We start from the raw sequence: 26012 nt of genomic DNA on the forward strand, positions 1-26012 counted from the left end.
TGTTGTTGAGAGCATTATTGCATGAAATTAGGGGATTTTCAAGCAATGCTGTTGACATGGTGGGGAATTAACAGTGTTGGTTGTTTATGAGCAAACAGAGGGAGGTATTATTAAAGCAGTGGTTTGTGTGTGCGTCAGCAGAACTCCTGCAGCTTTGATACAATCTGGAGGTGCTTTAATCTGTCACAAGGGCGCTGTGGCTAATTACCAACAGCCATTGTCTGACCACGTACCAGAAAACACGGATAATCCTTTCCCATAATGACTCAGATTGGCAGTTATGGGAGCTGATTTGGGTTTGAGACCGAAGCTTATTAAACAATGTGGAATTTGTTGCATTTTGATTTTCCATTTTATCATAAATAATTTTACAACGTTTTATCTGTGCTCTGAAACCACAATGAAACCCTTGTATGATGTTGTGAGTCTAGCCTTTTCACCTCTCCAGCTTGTGTTTGCATTTCTTGTGACTCTATCAGTAACCTGAGCCCGTCTATCACAGCAAACTCAGCGCTCTGATAACTTCTTGCTGGCACCATGCTGTTGGCTTTAGGTTTATCTGCTACATCACCAAACTCTTCAGAAAGAGATGTCTGTGTTTGTGCTTATAAAAGGAAAATATATTCCATCTTTCCACTGTTTATTTTCTTATAAAGAATAATGCTTCCTGTGTATTAGCTAACGATGAGTGGCAAACAACTGTTGTATGGAAGCTCTTTTTAGCTTGTCAGCCAGTAACAGTGAAGACCTAGTTAGAAATTTTAGAAATCGATAAACCTCTCAAATCTGTAGGCTAAATATAAAGCTACCTTTATCATCTGGTGAGTTTAGCTTGGCAAAGAACTGGACAGCACCAAGCTAATGCTGACTAGTTAACAAAAAACATAGTATAAAGAGAAGAAGTTATGGTTGTACATGAGGTTATGCAACTTGTTGTTTTAATCTAAAATAAATCAAATGTTTTAAATAATGAGCTGTAGATGTGATGGTAGACGGGTAGATTTTTGTTAACCTTTGGAGAAAGCCAGGTTAGGTTATGGGAGGGTAGAAACGAACGGCCTCTGCAGTGGTCTGGGTTGGAGGAGCTCCTGGACAGCCGACCTGCTGGCAGTCTTAGACGCTGCTCTCAGTATTGAACAGAAGACAATCACAGGATTTTATATGTTCACATGATACTGCTTATAAAAACATACTTCATCTTATCTTCAACACCCATCCTTCCTGCCCTCCCAGTGTGTGTGTATATCTATCAGTGCAGTTCTGGGTGTGTCACTCCCTGAAATATAAATCTAATCAGAGGGAAAAGCGTTCACATTTGCCATTTGAGTAACGCTCTGATGAGAAGAACATCCTCAAACATTTTCTGCTAAATGAAATGAAGAATCCTTACACACATTCAGTTATGTACTCACCATTTTCAGTGTTAGACACGTAGTGACCTATTTGTTGAAATGAACTGAGATATAAACTTTCTCAGACTCAGACTCAAACTTTCATTAACTTTTTATTTTCATTTTCAGTCTAGTACATTATAAACACTTTGAAAAGGGGGCAACAGGGAACCAAAATCATCGAGCATCTCTAAAGCTCACCAATTAACATTTCACCTGTTTCTTCAATTATTAGAAATATTTATTTAATGAGTAAAAAATGACATTTTACACAGTTTTATGGGGCATTATGTGCTCAGTTATGTCTTGCTGAACTAAGATACTTGTTTGCTCACTAAAGACCTCCGGCCAGATGTCATATCAGCCGTATTTCCCCAGATTTCAAACAGTGACATAATACTGCCTCTCTGTCACCGGAGACGTTTCTGAGTGAGAAGTTGTTCGTCTTGTCGGCTGACTGGATGTCTCCGTGTTCTGCTCATGTTACTAGTGTGCTATCTGTGCGTACAGTGTTAGTTGAGCTGTCCTGTCTCTTCTTCACATCTCACAAAGATTTTCAGTACATCTCCAGCAGATCCATCCTGCCAGATCTGGGTCAGCTTATTTGTCCAGAATTTAGAAAATTAAAGGTGCCAATTATTGCCGCTTACTCTCACACACACATAAAAAAAAAAATTAAAAAAAAAAAAAAAAAGGTTGATTGACCTTCACCTCGGGTTACCTTACCTGACAGACACTGAGTTGGTAATGAGTATCGTTCAAATCCTCTTAAGTTCAGAGGCGTCGCATGGCAGCTTAATAACAGCCAACCTGTGATTACTGATCCCGGCCCAGATGTTGATTTTCCTTTTTTAGTCCCCTATGATTACTCTGCACCGAGCTAGCCTATTATGGGATGGAGCATGTGTGTTGCTAACGCTCACTATCCTATGAGTGTAGGTTAAACACTCCGCAACAACCACGTGGGAATATAGCCTAAGGTGAAAATATATTTAAAAAACTGAAAAAATTGTTGGCTCTCTGGTGATGAGTGTACGGCTGCAGTTGTAATTTCAGAAGTAATTGTCCGGGCCAACACCGTGCAGGGTTTAAGTACACACCCCACTCCGCATGAGCCTCGGCTGCTGTGGACTGAGGAGTCCAACTCGAGCAAACACAGCATGGCACAATCCACAGTCATGACACGTTAGCTTTCCCATCCACTCTCAGGCTGTTTTATTACAGATGAGTGTGTGGTTAGGCCTGAGGCTGTTTGGGCGATGATACACTGAGAGGCTGAGACTCACATGGGCAGGAATGTTCCGTGTTTTTAAGACTCTCCGTGTGTTTATCTCTCCTACTTGAAACCGTTGCAAAACATACTTCACATCCTCCTCATCCTCAGTTTAAAAAAAAAAATACACTGCCCACATTCCCGGGCCAAAGAGCAATTTGAGGAGTTTTATTTGGTCTTTGTTCAGTTATTTTTGAATGGAGGTACTCCTGCACCATCTGTATTGTTTGAACTCCAGTGTGTCTAATCGTTTTGGCCACCATTACGTCATCCCAACCATCAGTGATCCCTCCCTCCCTCCTTCCCATCATTAATTATCTATGAAAATATTCAGATTCAAATATAGTGATGTATTTGTATGTGAGAGCTCCTGTGAGTATTGTAGAGACAGGATCGGCTTTAAGAGTTTTGGAAGTAATTAGAAAATGTTTATCATTTTCATTATTGATTAAAATGTGGATTCATTCCTTTAAGAAATGGATTAATCATTCTTGGGTTCTCCAACATGACAACACACCTTCTCACAGTGCTTTGAGAAGTTCCCCACTACCACCAACCCTTCTCACTGGATTTGGCTCCCTGCGACATTTTTTCTGTTCCCCAAAAGTTTGACAAGATTTGAAATGCACTCTCACTGGTCACAAAAACACATGTTGATCAAGTGACAAAAGTTGGAATACTTTCTCACCAAAGTTCTTGTTCCCCTCCTGCTACGTGAACATACTGAGCTGCGCTCCACTCATTTGTAACGGCAACTTTTCGATCGCACCTCATACAAACTAAAATGATATTAAACACAGAAAAGGAAGCTCATCAAGTATTTACGAAGCTGTAGTCAGCACATATAATTTGACCTAACTAAATTGTGAAGGTCAAAGGCGGTGTAACAGAAGCCCGGTTACCTTGTGATGAGTCCCCTGACCCATCCTGACCACCACCCCACCGACCATGTCTCAGATGTCTCACAGTCAAACACGCATCCCAAGTCTCTGACAGTCCTGACTGAGAAGCATTCCTGAAATATCTCAGAGATTCCTGCTGCGACCCCATACAGCCAGTTGACTACAGAGAGGGTTAGATATGGAGATGCCAGACAGGACGAGGACTGCCAGGTGGCTCTGTAGATATTCTAAGTCATGAAGCTTAGCTGGAAATCCAATCAAACATGCAGAAATCACATCATTTGCCGCCTATCCGCATCATCCTGCAACTTATTCTGTTGTTAAAAAAAGTGTCATAATCAGCCAATCAGGATGAAGTCTTACACTCTGATCACACGAGAGCAAGTAGAGGAATCAAAACATGTTCACACAGGATGAGGATGTAAAACAAGATGCTGTGCCGGGCGTCTGTGGCACAGAATCAAGTGTGCCTCCTCTTCTTTCTGTTGTGCTCCTGAAGATATAATTTGTTCTGCAAATTCTCTTCAATACACTCATTAGCAACACAATCGATGAGCTCTGTCAGATGATGATGAGGAGGTGCCTTCTAACACCCCCCCCCCACACACACACAATAATCCTCCCCAGACAGCGTGTGTCTGTTGCCAAACACGTAAACACACACTTATGATCCTGCACAAACGTATACTTTTACTCCCGATAAATATCATGATGAAAATGGCTGAAATGACAGTAATTGCTGTTGTGTTTGATTCCCATTGAGCCAGGGACACAGTTATATTTATAACTTAATCATTCTCAGTCTCTCTGTGCTAAAAAATAAGTCTTTCAATATGAAAATGATGCATGACATCATCGGGCCACATGTCACGGTGTCTCACAGTGTTAACCGATGAGGCTGCTGCCTCCAGGCCATCCGGCTTTAAGTCTGTTTATAGCTTCCTCTGCAGGGGGCTCAGGCTGTTCCATGGAGTCAAGAACAATTGATGATTTTCCCCCACTCAGCCCCTCCACCACAGACTGGGGAACCCCTGTTCCCCACGGGACTCCTCCTTCGCCATTAGCTAATTTCTGATCAGCTGCTCTCTCCATCATTAATTCATACGTTTTCCAGCACAGATGCTAGAGGTTGCCTTTAATCATCTGATTTCTCCCCTCGGTCACCCGCCCTGCCCTGCCCCGCCCTCACCCCATGCTGCCTGCAGGCTCTGGCTGCACCATGTGCAGCAGGCAGACGGTACAGTGGCAGCGAGGAAACAAAGAAACAAGAAAAGCAACATGCAGAGGCACACATTTAATAAATCATTGTTAGTTATTGTTGACTTTTTCTTCACAGTGGCCCAGTGGTTGTAAGCTGTATGCATTCATCTTTGGATAATCTGTGCAAAAAAGTCAATGGAACATTTCTCCTTCCCTCAACAACCACTGCTGAAGATCCATTGAGAAATGGCATTAAACCCTTCATTTGCCCTGTGAAGCTACTCAGCAGCACAGCAGAAACATTTCATATGAGCAAAAAGCATATGGAAAGATTTAAATTCAGTTGAGCCTTTTTCATTTTCAATTCCATTTTGTTTTTTAATTCAACATCCTTAGAAAACTCAAGATAAGTCAAAATGTAATGCGATGATAAAAAAAAAAAAAAAAAAAAAAAAAAAAAAAAAAAATGGTGTCCTGTGCTTGTCACAAGACATTATATCTAGCTGAGATTTTGCTGTTTGTAAGACGAACAGCTTTCTGGGAATCTTGTGGCAGAAACCCAGAAGGACCTTTGCCCAGATTCCCCTCCCAGCTGCTTTCAGCCTACTTATTTAATCTCACCAGCTACTTGGCAGATTTGTCCTCATTTATTCACTCAGCGCTCAGGAGATACCGTTATAGTCCCTGAATCTGGATGTGCTCCCTTTTGCCGGATAAAGCAAAAAACAACTCCATTGTTACCTTTTTTTCTTTTCTTTTTTTTCCAATCCTGCTGGTTACAGATGTACCTTGTGAACAAGGTACATTGTTTGAACACAGTTGTTCAAACTCATTTCCAAACACCCATATGTGGGAAATGTTTTTTTTTGTCAGCAAAACAAAAAAAATCACATCACATTATGATGTAAAAGATTAGTTGTTCATTATTTGAATATTTTGGAAATAAAATGTTCCTGTGCATATCCACCTTTGATGACAGCATGCCACCTCTGATATAGCATAATGCCAATGTTAGCTTGAAGCTATCAGATTCAGACGTCCGAGTAGTTGATTTTGGCAACCAGAATGAAACAAATCTTCAATGCTGAAAAAGGAGTTCTAGTCTGCATTTCAGCTGTTGAATGGTACCTCTTCTAGCAAGAGATGGAAATGTGTTATTTTCCATTTTATCATAAATTTCTGAGTCTATTACATGGTTATTATGGGAATAATATTGATGATTATTCCAGTGCTCATAAATTTTGGTTTGGTAGTTGCACATGGGACCTCTGGTCTGTGCAATAGATGCATGGTTTTCTATTCACTGTCCAAAGTCATACAAGTAAGTGAAATTTAAAAATGTCACTGGATTTTGATACTTAAAAAAAAATTACTTTTTTTTTCAGTTTCACTTGAGATCATTTTATCGACAACAGACTTATTAACATGAAAACACACAATGGCAACTTGCAAGTGTCAATATTGCTGTTTGACCTTATTAAATGCAGGTCATTCACTCAATGCTCTGGACTGCACGTCTGTCTGCAGACTGGTAGTAACTCTGCATTATGTCTCTATTGTTATGATAATGCTTTCCTGGTATTTGAGGTGAAAAAGGACCACAGTCTATGTATAAAAAACGAGATGTGTTGTTGAACATCTGCTTCTCAATGGGATGCAGTCGGTCAGTGAGAACTTGACAAACATGATGACTGCAAACCGACTAAATATTCAGCATGAGGGAACGCATGCAGGAAATGTGAGGTGGACAAGTGAAAGCAGCGACAGCTTAAGTTGCCTTTGGACGAATTTGTTGCCACTGGATACGTTCCTGTGTTAGAAATGATACGCTTGTCAGGAATCCAGCTGGATTAACCTGGGCATCGGCCCTACCTGCAGCACAGACAGCCGCTCACTGGTGTCCGCTTGGCAGGCATTTATGCACCACTCCCTGAAACCACACTGAGATCCAAGAAATTAGCTTATCATAACTAACTGTTCAACCGTGTCCAAATCCAGCTGAGTTAATTAGCTTTCTTTTCTTCTGGCTGATACGATCACCTGATACCGCCTGCACTCACGCCACGCCAGACGGCAGGGAAAGAGCCAATTGCACCTTGTTCTGTGTATGCGCTTAAATATTTAACGGACGTTCATTAGCAAATCTTTGAGCTGGATGTCCTTATGCGAGCTGCTGAAACTTAAGCCTCCGACTCGGCCCGGGTGGTTTCTGTGTCAGAAAGCACGATGGGACGTCGGCCTCTTTTGGTGGCTCGGATAACTGTTGTCGGCCGGTTCGGCCTCAGCACTGCTCCACGTGCTCAGTGACATGCAGCATTAAGAATTTGAAATGAGCTTGAGCTGGAAATGTCACGGCAGCAGTTCAGCTTTGCTTTTTAATGGAGGTAACAAAACATCTGTTTTCTAGAGGCACAGGAGTGGAGTTAACTGACACCTAATAATCAGATCCGGTGACAACTGGGCTTCATTTCCAAATGAACACTGTGCTATTCAGTGGTTACTATGCAAGAAGTGCTCACTGTTTCACTTAGAATGGTTAGTTGTGCTGCAGCAGGTAATTCCAGTCTGGGGGACTTTACACAAGCTGATGCCCGTTCCCCTTTGTGTCCCAGCTGGCCTTTGTTTGGGATATTTCTGCCTGGTTAACTTCTGAGCCCTCAGTCAGAGGTGGTTGCCTTTGTCCTAACTTAGTGATGGAGCTCCTGGACAAGGGGGAGGAGTCTTGCTTGGACCATCTGTTGCTGAGACAATTCATCTTGACTTTATACCCTCCGTCTTCAGACTCTTTAAACACACGCAGACTCACAAACAAAGACGCAAACAAATGGACAAATACATCTGATGTTGGCTTTATTGCGCGCTCCAGGCCCTGGAAAACTTCTCACAACTTGAATAATACTGACTGATAGGCACCCTGTCAACTCTCAGGGGTTATTTAAGACATCAAACTTTTGTTGAGGAAAATATTGTATATATCATTTAACGATTACTCACAGCTAGTTGTTTCATTGCTGACATAACATGACATTTTGAATCTATTAGTTTGATAAGATTTTAAAGCTTTTGCCAGGGTTCTTTCTCGATTGGATCAGCAGGAAGGATGCCCTGCCTGTGATTGGTTGTTATGTTTTGGGAGGGTTAAGATCAGGTTTGTGTTAGGATTAGGGTTAGCCCAAGTGTCCTGTTGATTGACAGTAAAACAACACAGCAGCTTACACTTCACAGCCACTCACAGTATCGTAGTTTGCAGCGTGCTTCCCCCTCGGATGATACAATTCGGCTAAATTAAAACCATATGAATGTTAAATAGATATGGGCTTAAATGATTGGGAGAATCCAATGCATGTGCAAAGTAAGAGTTACTTGTCTTGTACAGTATCCCTTTGGATTATTTTTGCCCAGTTTAGATTACAGTGCCTGGTGGGTAGTTCTCCAGAGCACAGAAGCTGGCGCACCAAGCCAAGCCAGCATTAGTGTCTTCATGGGCCAGCTTGTCAGCTGACTTTTGGTTTAACATATAGTGTTGACTTATTAACTTATGTTAATTTTCAATTATTGTCTTCATTGTTGTTTTAAGAATGAGAACTGTGTGAAAGCGAGCATGCTGTTTTGAGAGTTTTATGTGTTTCTATAAGATGGTGACCGGGCATCCTTTAAAGGAATTCCTTGTTTGTATGAGTGGGAAAACCTGTAAAGCTCTGACTCAATTGAACCATTCAAGACTTGAAAACAGTTCCTTTGCATCACTGAAGTTTCTGTATTGCAGTAATACTGGATGGGGTTTCTCGGAAATTACAGTATCACCAGCCATCCCAGTGTCTTCCATGTCGTGGCATGCCCACTGTCTTAATCTGCTGTAGATCTTATGTAATCTACATATATTACAACACACTCCTGTTTCATCTCTCTGTCAGCTTCACTGTTGGAGACGTGAGTACAAAGAACCTCTACAGGATGAAGAGCAAAATTCTGCTGAATTCAAGCCTCTCTGATTTCCAGTTACATAACAGCCACTGATCTTCTTAAAATCTATAGAGTAAACACTATTAATCTGCTCAGTGGACCTCAGCGAACTCACGTGAAGCAGCTTTTCCCTGAAAAGGCCATACATGCCAAGCTGGTACCAGGCACACACAGTCGGTCACTGGTATGGGAGTCACCAATCGTCTCATATTGAACGGAAAATGTTTTAATGTGTGGCCACGTGTTGCAGAATACCTCTGTTATATATTTAAGTCCTGGTGCTTCTGTTTGTCTGCCTCGTTTTCCACACAATAGGACGCAGGACATTATCAACTGCCCGCACCCTTCCTCTTTCCCCTCAGCCTCCTCCTCCTAATTTACACGACCCCCTTTAGCCCACTCACCGTGTCCCCAGTGGTTCGAGAGCCACATTTAACTGTGCTCCATTAGCCTAGTGAAAGAAAAAATAAATCCACGATGATGGAAGTGGGTTCTTTAGACTGGCTGGTGAGAGAGCGATGCTTTGTCCAAGAGGGAAGGCTGAAAGACAAAATAAAGAACAGATCAGAGACCAGCCATCTGTCTGAGCTGAGTTAATTTAATAGAATCTATAATGTCCTATTTCTATATTTAAGTAATTCTCTCTTTGACTCGTTGAGGCAGATAGGATTTCACATAAATATGAACAAAAGCATCTTGATCTTTGCTCTGACCCTGCTGGCAAACACATTTGTGCTCTGTGGATGAGAGTGTGTGTGCACACGTGGCAGCCTGTTGTTAATAGTTAATGAGGATTGATGTCTGGAAGTGGTGACCTTGTATAAGGTTTCCTGGTGGAATCCATGCATATTGATCCCTTCAGTTTTATGCTCTATTGGATACACAATTCGCTTATGCTCCATGTTTCCATGACTACCTTAGTGATGCACTTGTGATGCTTAATGTTTAGTTGGTAAAAGATAAACATCCTGAGAGAGTAGGACTTAAGGGCCAAATGTCTATAAAATCCAAGTGCTGTAGGTTTTCTACTTAAAAACTAAATATTTCATTTTACTTTAGCCTTAGGAAATGTACTTTCATACTTTTTACACTGTCTTGCAGAGACATCGTATCACCCTTTGTGAAACCACAAATTGTTATTTTTACACTTAAGTTTTGATGAAACAAATGACCTATAAGATGTTAATTGAGCTTTAAAAGTGAAGGCCATGGGTTCACCATAAGATTGTTTTCAATAATTTATTACAAATGTGGATTGAGTAATCCTGAAAGATAAACTATTTCGACCACAGCATCAGAGTGCACAACCGTTTGCTCTCATCTACTACAGTCACTCAAACGCAGCCCAATCTATTCATGTATCCTCCACCACTGTAAGGAAATGATGTCTCATCTAAACAATCAGCCTCAGATTCCTGTTTTTGCTTCTGGTTACTGAGCTTCTAACAAACACGTCTGGGAAGGTCAGTGACTCTGCATGGATACACAAACACTGGAGGCCAGGCAGCCCAGATCGGTTGTAATGCTGGTGTTAATCTCTGTCTGGAAACCAGGATCTGATCAGGAATAATGGCGAGAAGTGTGTTGTGGTTTGCCTGACTGAAATGTAGTAAAAAAAGAAAGGATGGTGGGCAGAGAAATATTTGTATTGATTGATTTGCTGAAGTGGCAAAAGCTCATTGGGACCATAATCTCTTCTTTTATGGAGCAAAGCAGCCACACAACCGAAGACTGAAAGCATTTTTGACAGTTTTACTGAGTGTGTATGCCTCTGAGTGGTAGTTTGAGCCTCTGGCACGCCCTTGGCATGCAGGCCTGGCAAATAACTTTTCTCATCTAACAGGCAATCACAATTCAATAGGAGGATAACTGTGCCAGTCCAGACCTGGTAAGGCTGTTTCTCACATAGTGGTAAGCAATGCAGGATAAAAGACAGAATGGATAAAGACAGTGTAGAAGAAAAAAATGAGTGTGAAATTATTTTTCTTGTACAAAAACCTCTGCTATTACTCATCCAGCCCTTTTATATTATACCTAAATAAGATATTGCTCTTTCTGGATTGAACTTATTCTTCCCTGGTATCTAATAATGGTCTACGTAAACGACAAGAGCTTCATTAAAATGACTGTTTATTTAAAATGTGCACTACTTTTCTGTGAAACATGTAACTCTAATAGAAGCTGTGTGTCCAGATGCTAAGCTTGTTGTGCTGCTTATTGTGTTGTAGGGGGACCGTGTGTGGCTGAGACACAAAGAGCAGCTCCTCCCCTCAACTGTCAGCTCCTGTGATGATTCCTCCCTGGTCCTCACAGTCGACTACGGGAAGGTAAGAAGACTTTGTTTTTACTGATGTTACCCCTGAATCGCTTTAGACTGTCCCCAGTGTGTCTATAACACCGAGCAGTATCCATTTGTTTAAGGATACAAACTCTGTGTTTGGAAGCCCAACCTAAAAGCAACCAGAGTGTTTAAAAAAAAATCAACAAAGTTAAAAGTCTCTGATGCATTCATCAAAAGTGGCTTCATCCTTACAGTGTTTCATAGACCGTAACTGACAGTGAACATGTAAAATCCCCCAAGTTAACATGTCCAGGGCCGTACTATCATGGGAGTGGAAAGCGGGCCATTGTATATATGTGAGAGAGTTAATTGTTTGCACACGTGTTTCATCTGAGGTCTCTGCATGGGGATCAACACCTTTTGTAATGAAGTATGAATGACAGGAATGGAGTTCCTGTGACAAGTCATTGGCCTGAGCTTATCTGTTTGGCAGTGCATAGGGGTCTTTGTGTCTGGAGGAAATCCTGTTAGAGAGGCAGCGAGAGAGAGAGAGAGAGAGAGAGAGAGAGAGAGAGAGAGAGAGAGAGGGAGAGAGAGAGAGAGAGAGAGAGAGCGAGCGAGAGAGTGAGTCAGAGAGAGAGAGAGAGAGAGAGTGAGTCAGAGAGAGAGTCAGAGAGAGAGAGAGAGAGAGAAAGCGAGACAGTCAGAGGGAGAGAGCGAGCGAGAGAGAGAGTCACAGAGAGAGTCAGAGAGAGAGAGAGAGAGTCAGAGAGAGTGTCAGAGAGAGAGTCAGAGGGAGAGTCAGAGAGAGAGAGAGAGAGAGACTCAGAGAGAGAGAGAGACTCAGAGAGGGAGAGAGACAGAGAGAGAGATAGACTCAGAGAGAGAGAGAGAGAGAGACTCAGAGAGAGAGAGAGAGAGTCATTGTAGCTTCATTTCCAAACAGCCTCTGCTGACATCATCTTAACCATAAACCCAGACCCATAATTATTATTCCTGTACTGGAGTTCTTCTGAAGAAGGGTGCCTTACAGTATACAGTGGAGGTGGCCAGGCGTCTAAGGAGCGGCATTTATTTCATTTGGAAATGAAGCTGCATGCATTGATATTTTGTATAAACAGGTCAAATGATTCCTTGAAATGTGAGAAGTGTTGCTTGTTGTGACAAATGCACAGGGAAGGATCGTACAACTCTGTGGTTCCCCTCAGCTCTGTGGAGCGTTCTGGTCTGCAACATCCCCACCACTCTCATTACTGTCCATTTGCAGTCGGTTGTTTTCAGCAGAAAAACTCTTAAAAAGCTCGTAAACGTACACAACAGACAGTTAGAGACTCACTGGTGAGCAGAAAGAAGTAATTAACAGCTTAAGAGTCCGATGTTTCCCTGAAGAGTTGGTGGAGTCACACAGGGCTGAAAGGAGAGGGAAAACTACAGTTACATTATTCACAAGGAAACAAACAGGATTCAAAATAAATGTTGTTCCGTGACTCCCGGATATACAAATATTCAAAGGTCTCATATTTTACACTTTTACACTATTCTATTTTGCAGTTCTGACATCCATAAGAACAATTTTGTGGTTTTAAGTAACAAAAAACATCTCAAAATAGTTTTACATCTTCCTCTCTTAAGCTTTTTCTGAAACTGTACAAAGAACATTGCTAGAAGGAGCCCTGATATCAGTGGTTGTTTTTTTCCCAGATGAAAGTCGCTGAGGCCAAAGAAATGACATGAATGTGAGTTTGTGACATCACAAGCTCGATGCCAACCTTTAGTCTGTTAAGTTAGATAACCTGCATACCTGTTCATAGCTCTGACATCATGATCAAGTCTGCAGATGACATCATGGTGGTTGGCCTGATCAGCAGCAACAGTCTACCTGCAGGGAGGAGGTGCAGTAACAAAAATCTAATCTTGATCACCAAAAAATCAGAGAACCTGAAGCTGAGAACTCACTCCCATCCATATACAAGTTTTAGAGGTCGAACGCATCTCTACTTTCAAATATCTGGACATTTAGATGTTCAAGGACTTATCCTTGACCCTCAACAACTCCATTCAAGACACATCTGTGACTGTACTTCCTGAGGAAACTAAAGAGAGCCTCCTGGCCCCCTCAGGTCCTGGTGAATTGTTGTCCCACTGAGAGCATATAAGAAGTGTCTGGTATGGTAACTGTTCAAAATCTGAACATAAAACACCCCAACAGGTGGTGAAAAACACCCCTCACACCTTTGGTGTTCAGCTACCTCCCATAGGAAACCATGTATTCCCAAAGACACCGCCCCAAACACAGACTTTTTCCTCCTTTCCCACCTGGAAAGCAATGCAGACTACTAAACAACTGCTTAGTTTCTGCAGCACAGTTTCCCTGGCTGAAATCCAACCTCAGACTGGGAACCATGACTGCACCACTAATCTGGACGAATCTCCATTTATATTCTATTATCTCTTCATATCACCCTGTTGGCAGTGAGTCCACATGCACCACAATTCATGGATCCCATGAGTACGAAATTACAGAGTAGTTGTATATTTTGCATGGCTTGCTGAGTTGTGGCTCTCTGTGGAACTTCTCGGAACCAGAGCAGCGTGGCGTGTTAAAGATGTGAGACGGAACATATGAACTCATCCATGTGCCCTTCTGCTGTATTCTGTGATGTCCCTGTGGTCAGTGGTGGGGAGGCCTACAGTGCGAGAAGTCTGATGAAATATGACTGGAGAATGCACGGTGCTGCTGTCAGTCTGAAAACATTTCACCTCACCACCCTCGGTGGGAGTTAAAAGAAATAACATTAGGTTAACGTGACGCCGTGTTTTTTTGTGAGTGGGAGTGGGACCGCAGCGTTGCAGCTGCTGACCTGAAGCTGGACTGCCTCATGTGAGCTCAGGATGTTGCTCATTGGTTCAGGCATATGGGTGTCTTCTGTGCTTCCAAGTCCTACGACTCTGCTGCCAAAATGACAGGAATGCGAGGAACAGATCGTCTCCACCTTCAGGATATCTGGCTGACCTCATGTGACCCCCTGATTCGTGAATGCCATATTTTCTGAGGTCTATTGGCATTTCCTGATCCACTCACTATCTTGTATTTAATCCAGCTTCTCTATCAATCTCAGGGTATTATGTGTGTGTGTGTGTGTGTGTGTGTGTGTGTGTGTGTGTGTGTGTGTGTGTGTGTGTGTGTGTGTGTGTGTGTTGTCTGGCAGTCTGTCTTTGCCTGCTTCCTGGTGTTTTTGTATTGATGCACCATGTCAGAGGATGTTAGCTAAATGTATTGTGGCAGCGCTCGGGCAGGGGGTGGGGGGAGGTATCATTATCCGTCGCTTCGGTGCTCCCACCAAGGTGCAGCTCCTAGCGTGAGTGCTCAGCATGACTCCAGAGAGCAATACCAGAGTGTCTTTACTCACATGGCCTCGCCTTTATTAACGGGCTGACCTGGCTCCTGTCATATTAACCGTCATATCAGCATTCATCACTGTCTCAACTCCGCTGCACCGCAGACCCGAGTGGACAAATAAAATACAACAGACACACTGAAACCGAGAGCTAAATGTGTTGTGTGTTCGTGTGTTTGAGTGCTTGTATCCGTCTGTGTGTGAATGTGTGTGTTTTCTGTGGCCAGATGGCACCAGCTGGATTAACGGTGTGTGCGTTATCCCCAGAGGGTTGTGAACATGTAAAGAAAAGCAGGAAGAGGATCTGTCACCTGAACTCACCTGCTGCTGGTGATGTCATCTTTGCTTTACTGAACACTAGGCGGATCTTTAACTGTGTATTTTCCTCCTATAGATATAGGTTGCATTTTATATTTGCTGTCAGGTAAAGTTCTTTGTGGTTAGTAAAATTGACGGATTCCTCACAGCCTAAATTGTGAGGATTTGTTTAGTTGTTTTTGGTCTTATTAACAGTAAACTGAAGATCTTCAGGAACCCACGTGTTTGGTTGATCAAAACAAGCAATTTGCACTTTGAGAATTTGCGATGGGCCTTTAAAAAAAAAAAAAAAGTTTACCTTTTATAGCTCAAATAATTACTTGAATAATCAAGAATGTAAATGGCATATAATTTCATCAGAAATAAAAATGATTATTTGATATTGTCACATTAAGCAGAGGGTTTTTTTTCTTGTCATTTTGTGCACAAATAAAAAAGAAAGTGAAAGAGATGAAATGTGACTCCCACCAAATGTGAATCCTGACGTCCCGAGTCTGTAGATATAAAGTCTGTGTGGTTTAAAATAGGTCATTGATGGCCCCTCAGTTTTTTCTGGATAATTAGTCAATGGAGCCATTATGTGAGTGACGTGCATTCATGAGTGAGTTCACACAAACATTAAGTGTGTGTGCTAAACAAAATATTTTATGTGTGGGTTTAAGCCATTTTAGGGAACATTAATATGAATATTTTGCCAGATTTTTGCCATGGTCATAATTTCAAATTGTCTCTGCTATTTGTTTTCACAGTTTTTACCATTGATAAGCCTTTCCCCCTCTGCCCCCCCACCCCACCCCCACCCCCTCCCTCCATTTCTCTGGGGTCTGGGCGGGATCCCCCTGCAGCAGATGGATTCGCTGTAAGACAGAGAGAGACAGAGTAGAAAAAAAAAATTTGAAAAATGAAAAGGGAGGCATAAACAGACAGTGTTCCTTTAAACAAGACTGTGTTTGTATCCACAAGCCTGTGATTTTATGTCTGTCCATGTGTCACTCCTAAAAGCCTGAATATATCTGAGGGTAAAACACAAGTCCTCTGAGCTACAGACTCCACCTATATCTGAATATTCAGTAGGGGCTGGTGGAACAAAGCGCAGCAGCAGCAGGGTGTGGTTTCAGTGAAGAGGAAACAAAAGGAAAGAACCTTACAGCTGCAAGAAAGTTTAAAATTCACTTTACTGACAAACTGTTCCCGCTATTTAGTCTCTAATTTTTCAATGGCACTTTGCATTTTGGCATTGTTAGATGCATTTTAATTTGTTCAATAATTTCTGTCTAATTAATTCAACTGAGACATTTTTTTATTTATTGGGATATAATAGTAGTGCTGCAACTTAATATTTTCATTCTCATTAATTATTAACTTATTATTATTAATCAATTGCTTGATTTATAAAATAGCAGAAAATTATGAAAAGAACATTCACAATCAACAAATTGGTTGTTTTATTTGTTAAAATCTAAACTATATTCAGTTTGTTATTAGAAATGACTAAAAAAGTGGTGAATCTTCACAACTAATCAATTAGTTAGTCAACTAAATGTTCCAGCTTTATTTATCTTGAATTCTTATTTCATTGTGTATTTTATTTTCTATTAAATCCTTGAAATTTTTACTTGTGTAGACTGTCTTGCACACATATTCACAAGGAAGATAAAAGAATATAATAAAAAAAAATAAAGATACCAGCAGAAACAACTCACTCAGAAGCTTCAATAGCTTCATCATAGATTTCAAGAAAGAAAAAAAGTTATTTTTTTATCAACAGAATAGTTTAAATTCACAGACGTTTTTCGTGTTTTCTTTTATTTCCCAGCCTCGTGGCCACCAGCGTTTCTTCCGAGTGTCAACACCAGACTCCATTTGGAGAGGATTGATCTGTCTCAGCGAACAACTTAGCTAATCAATCGTGAATCACATGCTATTGTAAGTGGCATGAAATAAGTCTCTAGCCATCATTACACCACTCGAATCATTAACATTGATGAAGCTCTGTCCTCTTGTGGAACAAGCGTTGCGATAATCGTCGAATGGCTGCAGTGCACTGACTGCAATCCACATTAAAGTGGAAGTTATTTAATTATATTTACATTGTGGTCAAAATATCATTAACAGTTTTGACTACAAATTCAAATTCACAGATTCAAGCTGTGATTTCACTTAGTTTTTGGAGGTTGGGGACACAGTGTTACACTGCTGGGTCTGGGTAGTCTGGCTGTTGTTGTAATTTGTTGGTTGCACCATGTGGGACGGAGCCACTGCTCATACAGGAAAACTGGTCCAGTATGTCTGATTGTAGTAATGGACACTTCCACAGCATTACTGCATCTCACAGGGCTCGTAGGGATTGAACTGGAAATAGCAAACATGTCTGTGTCTAGACCTTATCTGCTCCCATCTTCAGTTTTCTTTCATTCGCAGGATGTTGTTCAGTCAGAGAATTATTTGGAAACATCTTATTAAAGAGATGAATAAGTATTGATGAGAATACTGTGGCTGTGAGGACGGAGTTCAGTGACTTGTCTTACAGGAATGTAACCGGCAATGAAACCAAGACCACAGTTGGGCAAAACAGAGGAATGTGAAACCTCTTTTGATGCTGAAAACTCCACCTCAGTTTCTTCTCAGCGTCTCTGATGTTTTGGGCTTGAAAAAGTCCCTGAAGCTCGCTCTGTGAAATCTGAACAGCATGTTATTTAAAGAAGATCGTAGTGTGATATAGAGACAAACACATAGCATATGTACACACGCAAGAAAATATCAACATAGAATCTTTCTCTCTTGTGTTTTGTGACATGAGGGTGCTTCCCAACTACGCAGCTCATTGTGTTTGGCTGCGGCCATATTGACTTTCCTCCTTTGAAATCGAGAGTGTAATCTTGTCTTCCCACTGCTTCTCGTACTTGTTTGTTAACCTGTGTTAACTTTGCTCTCCTCAATGTCACTTTGAACTTGTGCTTTGGGAATGTAAGGAATGCAAACACAGGCGGTGGACGTGTTGCAGGTTTCTGTAGTTTGTTTCAGTCAGTGTTGGACAAGAAGTCCTGTCATCAGTGTCAAAATAAAGTGAAATCAGACCTGGCAGGTGGCTGATATTTAATATTTTGCAGCAAATGTTAATTGATTAACTAAGCAGATGAGGAGTTGAAAACGTAATTGTCTTTTTTCTCTTAATATATATGAAAACATAAAATATACAGTCTGATTATAAAATACACTGCAGGGACCTAATAAAAGCAGATAGGTTTTTTTTTTCTTTAATTCACAAGCAATAAAAAAAACAATGCTTATTCAGTTTAACACACTCATAACTGGTTTTACGGTGACATATATCAACTGATGTTTGCAAACTGACTGTGTAAGTGACATTACAACTCTTCTCTACTTGCCCTACTGTCAGTTTTTACCATTAATCCATAAGTGCCACTTGCAGCCGCAGCGGTTGCTGTCGAGTTAAAGTGACTTAGTTTAATGATCACTCTTCATGAGAAGGATCCAATAGATGCGTTTAAAAATTCTAAACACTTAAAGTCATGCTGTTCACATCCAATATGTAATGTTTCTTATTTGTAGTTGCAAATCTTATTTATTTTACAATCTCACTAATAATCAAATAAAAAAAAACATATTTGGTATGACAGCATTTACAGCAGTAATCCACTAGAGCCAGGTCTTACAAATGGCATCAACTATATTACATGTCTGATGTAATTGAACATAAAATGATAATGCTGATTAAGGATGCATTACAAGTGAAAAGCTTGCTTAATTTATTAGTCACTTAGGCCCTTTAGTGAATTTCAATTTCCTAGAGGAGTGAGTGGTGTTAAAGCCGAATGTTTATGGACATCTGGCTGTCAATCGGCAAGCTTCTGCTCGATGATGACATCACCGCACGTGCTGCTTTTCTCCTCCCAGGTCTTCACCCTTTTACAAACCCTAATACCACAAAAACATGCAGCAACCCACAATGACTGCGTTCTTATTGTGCTCCTGTCTCCACATATGCTCATTCTCTCACTTACTGTACAAGGCCTTTTCAACATTTTTACTCAGACTCACTTTAGTTAATGCACTGCATTAAGATGAAAGATAAAAAAAAAAATCACACGATGCAGTCATTATTTACCACATTCAGTTTTTCAGCAAAGCAAACCTTGTGAGAGCTTTATAATATCTATAATTAGAGGATAAGACAAAGATGCACTCTAACAGAAAGAATGTTTTGCAGACTTTTATTGTTATGTAGCTGACTCATACATTAAATCTATTGAATTATATGCCCTATAAAAATGTCACATTGAGATAACAGTGCGAGAAGAAGAGTTTGCATAACACATTGTAGCTTGGTGCAGGGGGTGTCTTTTGATTTGAGAACAATAAAGAGTAAATTAACATCTTGAGAATTTCTGATAACCCCACAATCATTATTTAAATGTGACACTGACAAGTTCATCTTCATCTGATGCTGTTGTTCCCCTCAGCTTGAGAAGGCGTTTTAGTGTCCCTTAGTTCATTGTTTTGTTTTCACAGCCAGCAACTGTTCATCCAGCTTCATTTTTTTATTTTTTTTTTTATTTTATTTGTTGGTTTGTTCAGATAAAAAAATAAGGATCTTTTAAGTCCACTGTATGCATCCTACCCAGCAGCAAACGACAGCTAGTCACTTGCTAACTTGTGCATTTTGTAGTGATAATAGTTCCAAATTTTGTGAAAATTATGAGATTTTAGTCAAAAAAACTGCCCACTGACCCCCACCCCACTGCTACAGCCCCTCAGCCCTACTGAAACCAGGGGAAACCGTGAATAAAGAGCTAAAATGAAAGTTTTGGACTATGTGGTGTCCAGAATCAAGACATGTTGCTCCATGTCTGCTGGACAATATTTATGTATGAGACATTTATATATCAATCCTGTGTTTACGGCCTGTTCTGCTGCCACCAAGTGGCCAAAAAGTCTTTTGAATGTGTACATAATACTTTGAAAGGCTACATTCCAACATATTTGTCCATTACTGAAAGTTTTCAGTCTATCAGCAGATCCCACAGAGCCTGAGCAGCCAATCTGTGCTGAGTCAGCAGTTCTCTGAAACCCGATGTCTGCTCCCAACTGGGCCAGGAAAGTCATCAGTAATGCACTGTGACGACGCCACAACCTCAGCCTCCTGTCCATCAGTATTGATCTGGACACGGCTTCCCATTAAGTGACCAAAAGGAGTTCTGATAGCCAGAAAGTCTGCGAGACTCTCTGTGGGTCTCTGACGGTTTATCAGACTGTTTCTCTGTTTATTTTCCTTCATTTTTCACCCACTAAAATCTTCTATTCCTCATCGCATGAATGACACTTGATGAAAAAGGTCCAGACATGAGTTATAAACAGGGGCTCTTTTACCAGCCAGGAATGTTGGCAGCAGGCACAGACAGGCACAAATCAGGGTTTTAATCTGTCATTGTGTACCTCAGTTAGTCCTGTAGGATCTGCCGTTCACCAATGCATGCAGTGAAAGACAGATGTTGTGCCAGGAGTTTGATTAACATCTTTAACGTGTCTACCCATTGACTTCTGCCTAAGTGTTGTTCAAACCCTGAAGTCATCTTTGTGAGCCGTGTTCATGAAAGTGTTTCTGAGGTAATTGGTTGTGTAAACAAAGTTACTGTCAGTTCACCTAGACCAGGGGTGTCAAACATACGGCCCGCGGGCCAAATCCGGCCCGCCAGGGGGTCCAGCTCAGCCCGCTGGATGACTTTGCTAAGTGTGAAAATTACAGAAAGACATAAATTGCATTTCTATGAGAATATGGAGGTTTATGAGTACAAACGTTTTGTACGTTTTTTTTTAATCGATCCAGTAATTGCTTCAAAAACAGCGTAAATGCGACGTCTGCTCCAGAGGCAGCAGCGCTCGCTGCTCGCTTTGTGACGCGTTTGACGTCAAACACGTCACAAAGCGAGGGAATCTGCAGAGGAGAGCCCAGCAGATAAACAGTCGGCTGATGTCTGAGTTTTTGGTCCTTATGTTTCCAGTTTATTGTAGAAAGACCTTAAAATAGGGTTTATCATCCAAAAACCTTCATCAATGATTTTGTTATGTATGCGTTATTATGCTATGATTTTATTGGTCTGGCCCACTTGAGATCAAAGTGGGCAGTATGTGGCCCCTTAACTAAAACGAGTTTGACACCCCTGACCTAGAAGGTGATGTGTTATAGTTGTGAAAGAATTTGTCAGTTAATTGATTACTTGATCAGCACAGTTTATGGTTTATGGTTGGCTCATGAACCCCCATGGCCACCAAAACTTCTTGTCAGCACAAAATTAACCAAAGGTAATTTTACTATGTGCAATGTTTACACTAATCATGAGATAATATGTAATATGTATAATAATGGTAAATTACCACATTACCACTCGCCACACTATTTGTAAATCCTAAATTTTCATTTATCAAATAAATGAAATGTCAAATGTTAACGGGTCCTAAAGATTTGTGAATATTGGATGCTTTTCTGTTTTACTGTAACTTAAACATCTTTAGGTTTTTTACTTTTAGTCAGACAAAACAAGCAATTTTAAAATGACATTTGAGATTGTAGTGGATGATCTTCTTTTTACTATTTTCTTATATTGTATCAACTGAATAAGTAATTCACAAATCAAAAACTAATGACAGATCAAATGATAATGAAAATAATGCTGTATATTGTCTATTTGACTGCTGATGTCTGTCCTCACTTTTGTTTGATTTGATTAATCCACTTTAATTTAATTCACACACTGAAAGCACCACGTCGTTTCAGACAGAAGGCAGTGAGCATGAAATACAAGACACTTTTCAGTAGGCTAATAAAGTAAAATGTGACACACCAAACCACAGTGTTTACGCTCTGCCAGCTCGTATTTATTCTGACATTCAACACTGAGCATAGAACAATGCTTGAACTGAATATTGTTCCATTTGATTTCTGTAGAAACTGTCATTTTCTTGCTCAAACAAACCAAAAGCAGCGCCAAAAAATGAGTGTGTTTTGTGTGAGGTGTGTAAGGGTTCACATTTCTGATTTTTTTTTTTTTTTTAAATGTTTTAATCTAATTCAGACACTGACATAAAATGATGTGTTGTTGCAGGTGATCTGTCTACAGAGGGAGGAGGTGAACAGAGAGACGGTGTGCCCGATGCACCCCAGCAGCATCCATGGAGTGGAAGACATGTCCACACTGGCCGAGCTGCATGAAGCCGCCATCATGCACAACCTCTTTCAGCGCTACCAGAAAGACAACATCTATGTAAGTCTTAATACGTGAGCACATTAGTCTGTACTGTCCCACCATGACCTTGTGTTTTTCTTTTTTTCCTGAAACTGTTAATGATAGAGAGAAATTTCAAAGCAGAACAATCATGAACATGGAAGTTCAGTATTTAGTGTAATTCTTTGACATAAAGCAACACAAGACAAAAACAAAATTTGATGTGTTTTCAGTAAGAAGCATTACTTCCTCGTGACTGGGAAAAAAACAACCCTTCAAGCTGTTGCTATTTCTCTACAATTACTAGTGTTCCCTCTCTCTCCACCAAACCCAAATACCATATACACATATTAATAAAGCAATATTAAACAGCTCTTTGTTGTTTTCTCTGGAAAATAGTCAGACTCTTAAACAGAAACAAACAAATCATATTAAAAATGGTAAATCACACCTAGAATACAAATAAACCCTGAAATAAAGTGAGCCTCTGTGAGAGTATTCAGTACTGGATTCCTTTGTTTGTTTCACCTGGTCTCCCTCACAAGATTGCTTTTGCAGTAAAGCGCTGAGGCTCCACTGAAACACTATCCAGGCTTTATTAAAATAATCACTGCCCCGAGACACATGGTAACCATGTCTTTGGAAATTCCATCTCCTAATCTCATCTCAAAGCTTCGGCCCAGTCTGTCTGCATGGCATCACTGAATGATATCTTTGTGGAATGATGACCCACAAACACACTTTTGTGAGGCACTTTTCCCTAAAGCGCATTACCCGAGCAAGACCAATGGATCCTAAAATATTACTGCAAACTAGGCCGTAGCAGTAGTGTAAGAGTATTACCAAGTACAGGTACCGTGACAAAGGAAGGCACCGGGTGAATCTATTGAAGTGATAGTGTTAGGTAATTATACTGTAAAGGTTACACTGAAGTTCAAAGTGTAATAGTTGCAAATTTCAGTGTAAAATACCCCAAAAAATGTTGTTATACAATGTGTGGTCTGACATCTTTCACCAAGTATCTTCTGTGTCTTCTCTTAGTTTACTCTCCTCACTCATAATATTCATTTCCCGCAGAACAACATAGGTTCGATCCTGGCAGCTGTAAATCCCTATAAGCAGATAGCTGGCCTGTACGACGGCACTGCAGTCGATTTGTACAGCAAACACCAGATGGGGGAGCTGCCTCCTCATATCTTCGCTGTGGCCAATGAGTGTTACCGCTGCCTGTGGAAGAGACACGACAGCCAGTGTGTTCTCATCAGGTGAGGACTTCTTTCCAAAATACAGAATCCACTTTTAACAAAAAAATTAATGCATGAGTCCTCTTTGAAACTTTGCTGTAAATCTAGTTCTGGTTCTGATATATTTTCTTTAAAATGAAATTAATATGGCATTTACCCCCTAAAATTCTATGTCTAGACATACAGTAGTTGAAATGAGTTCGATAGATCCATTCATGTATCTACTTTTCCTTGTGTCTTTGCGCCTTCAGTGGGGAAAGTGGTGCTGGGAAGACGGAGAGCACCAAGCTGCTGCTCAAGTTCCTCTCAGTGATGAGTCAAAACTCTGCAGGTACTCCTCCGTCAGAGAGGACCACCAGGGTGGAGCAGGCCCTCGTCCAGAGCAGGTACTGTGTGACCAACCATCCTCGGACCCAAGTTTCAGAGGTCTTATTTAAGATTTGATGCCTATTATGTTTTGCCCTTTTTTTTTTTTTTTTGAAAGATCAACAGCAATAAACGTGTTTTCTTTGGGATTAGTTTTGGTATTTTGCACGTGAATATGTTTTGGTTGAATCTTGAGTCATAAAGATTTTTAAGGTGTATTTTGTAGTAGACATGTTTTTTTATATTTATTGTTGATATGGTTTCTCCAGGAGCATGTTGTTTTAATTCTTTCCCTGTCTTCTCCTAACAATCTTTGTTTTAAATCAGCTCAACTCAGCACCTTGTAATTTGGGTTCTTCTTGATCTCATTGCAATGATTAACAGTCTCCACCAAAATTGGATTATTTGCACAGGGGGGTCATCACAAATCTTCCGATCGAAAACCACATAATTTAAGGAATTAACTCAACGCGTTTATTCAGTTAGGGGCTCATTGTAACCACGTACAATACTGATGAATGGTAGGGAATCCGTGGTGCGGTGAATTTCACTGAAATATCTCAAATATTTTAGACATCGTTAGCACCGTAGTTTCATCGAGGCTGCAAGTAATGTTACGAAATGTTTCACCTGCATCTGGATCTCGATCAGCATCAAAGTAGAGACAGTAATGTGCAGCCACAGGACACATTTTAAACGCTTCTATGGTCATAGTGGATTTGTGGATTTGGTTTTGGCTATTCATCCCTCTTCTGTCTGCAGTCCCATCATGGAAGCGTTTGGTAATGCTAAGACGGTCTACAACAATAACTCCAGTCGCTTCGGGAAGTTTATACAGCTCCACTTTTCCCAGAATGGAAACATCCAGGGAGGCTGCATCATTGATTGTATCCTTCATAAATGTACTCACACCTGCTGTAAAAAACATTGATATTTTTATGGTTTTGTACAGATGATTTATTCACTGTGATTTTTCAGTGTTCTCCTTGACTGTCAATATCAGATTTGCTGGAAAAAGTAAGTTTTTGTTGTTTTAAAAGTTGAATATTAACAAAGTTCCTTACTAATTGACACAAACATTTAATAGAGACATTTTCAAGACCCACTCAGTTATGAAATCCTTGTCACATTTTTTCTTCTAACCATCCTCTCTTTTAAAGAACCGTGTGGTTCGACAGAATCCTGGCGAGAGAAACTACCACATCTTCTACGCGCTGTTAGCAGGAGCAGACAAAGACCACAGAGGTTGGTTTACTTTTTTGGGTTTATTTTGTGAGCAGCTAAAGTTAACATAGTAAAAGTTTTTCCTGAATGCTACAGTAATGCTTTAACCAACACCAGCCCCCTTTTTAGTGATTGCCAGTCACGAACGTGTCAAAATTCCAACAATTTCTACTGTCATGCAGTTAAGCTGTAAATAATAAAACCCTCCACAAGTACTGTGCAGAAAATTAATCCAATAAAAAAAACCAAATCCTGCAGTTAAAAACAGAACGAACAACTCTTTCACAGAAAATGATTGTGGTTACTGACAGAATACTTTATACATCTAAAAAATACTTCCTCTAAATTTAATTGTGGTTGTTCTTTCATTTGGAAATATGTATAATAACTTTCTCTGCATCTATAGTTCATATAATTAACAACTAAATGGGTTGTGCTCTTGTTTTGCATGTTTAAGAATTAGTAGCATGAAGTAAAAGAGTTACCAAGGTAACCTGAAACACTTCTCCCTGTTGCAGACATGTACCTGGTGTCTGAAGGTCCTGAGTCCTATCACTACCTGAGCCAGTCAGGCTGCGTGAAAGACAGCAGTCTGAATGACAAGCAGCTATTTTACAGTGTCATGGTAAGGAGAGATGAAAAATATTTTACTGTACATTGTTTGTTTTACCCCCAGGGGGCGCTATTACCCCTTTTCATAGGTGAACTATTCATAATGCCATCAGACAGAGCTGACTCCCAGAAAACAAAAGCCTTGGGGAAGCATGTTGTTTGATTGTGTCATGTTAGCTTCGGAGGCACATTTAGAATTATGTTCAAAATGATGTGTTTTATAGCTCAAGGAAAAACTAAATTAAGTTGATCTGCTGTCATGACTCAAAATGATTTAGCTTTTCTAGATTCCTTCATTGTGACATCTTGTGTAACTTTGTGTTGTGTTGCAGGAAGCACTGAAAGTGATGGAATTCAGTGAGGAGGAGATCAGAGATGTGTTCAAGTTGCTGTCTGCCGTCCTCCAGATGGGCAACATAGAATTCATGACTGCTGGTGGAGCTCAGATCACTTCCAAAGGAGGTAGAACGAAGAATCAAGAGTCACACTTAACAAATCTGAAACACAGAGTGCGTTAGATTGATATTGATGAAGGTCGTACACACACTCTCAATGTGTTCATGTCGCTGAAACCTTGAAGAACACAGAGAAGTAGC

The 26012-nt window shown here is 40.5% G+C and overlaps 1 protein-coding gene across 1 annotated transcript in view; it reads left to right on the forward strand.

The window, feature by feature from the left end:
- Window positions 1-26012, forward strand: part of myo10l3 (myosin X, like 3) — a 69702-nt gene that overhangs the window by 14888 nt on the left and 28802 nt on the right. The window contains exons 2-10 of the mRNA XM_069154676.1: window positions 10958-11056; window positions 21851-22009; window positions 23048-23235; window positions 23466-23600; window positions 24343-24467; window positions 24584-24597; window positions 24741-24825; window positions 25323-25429; window positions 25749-25878. Of these exons, the coding sequence (XP_069010777.1) occupies window positions 10958-11056; window positions 21851-22009; window positions 23048-23235; window positions 23466-23600; window positions 24343-24467; window positions 24584-24597; window positions 24741-24825; window positions 25323-25429; window positions 25749-25878 (1042 nt within the window). The remainder of the gene's footprint in view (window positions 1-10957; window positions 11057-21850; window positions 22010-23047; window positions 23236-23465; window positions 23601-24342; window positions 24468-24583; window positions 24598-24740; window positions 24826-25322; window positions 25430-25748; window positions 25879-26012) is intronic.

This window comes from Embiotoca jacksoni, unplaced genomic scaffold (assembly GCF_022577435.1).
Source record: "Embiotoca jacksoni isolate LCO1_2020_lvr unplaced genomic scaffold, fEmbJac1.0.p SCAF_2, whole genome shotgun sequence".
NCBI classification, from domain to species: Eukaryota; Metazoa; Chordata; class Actinopteri; family Embiotocidae; genus Embiotoca; species Embiotoca jacksoni.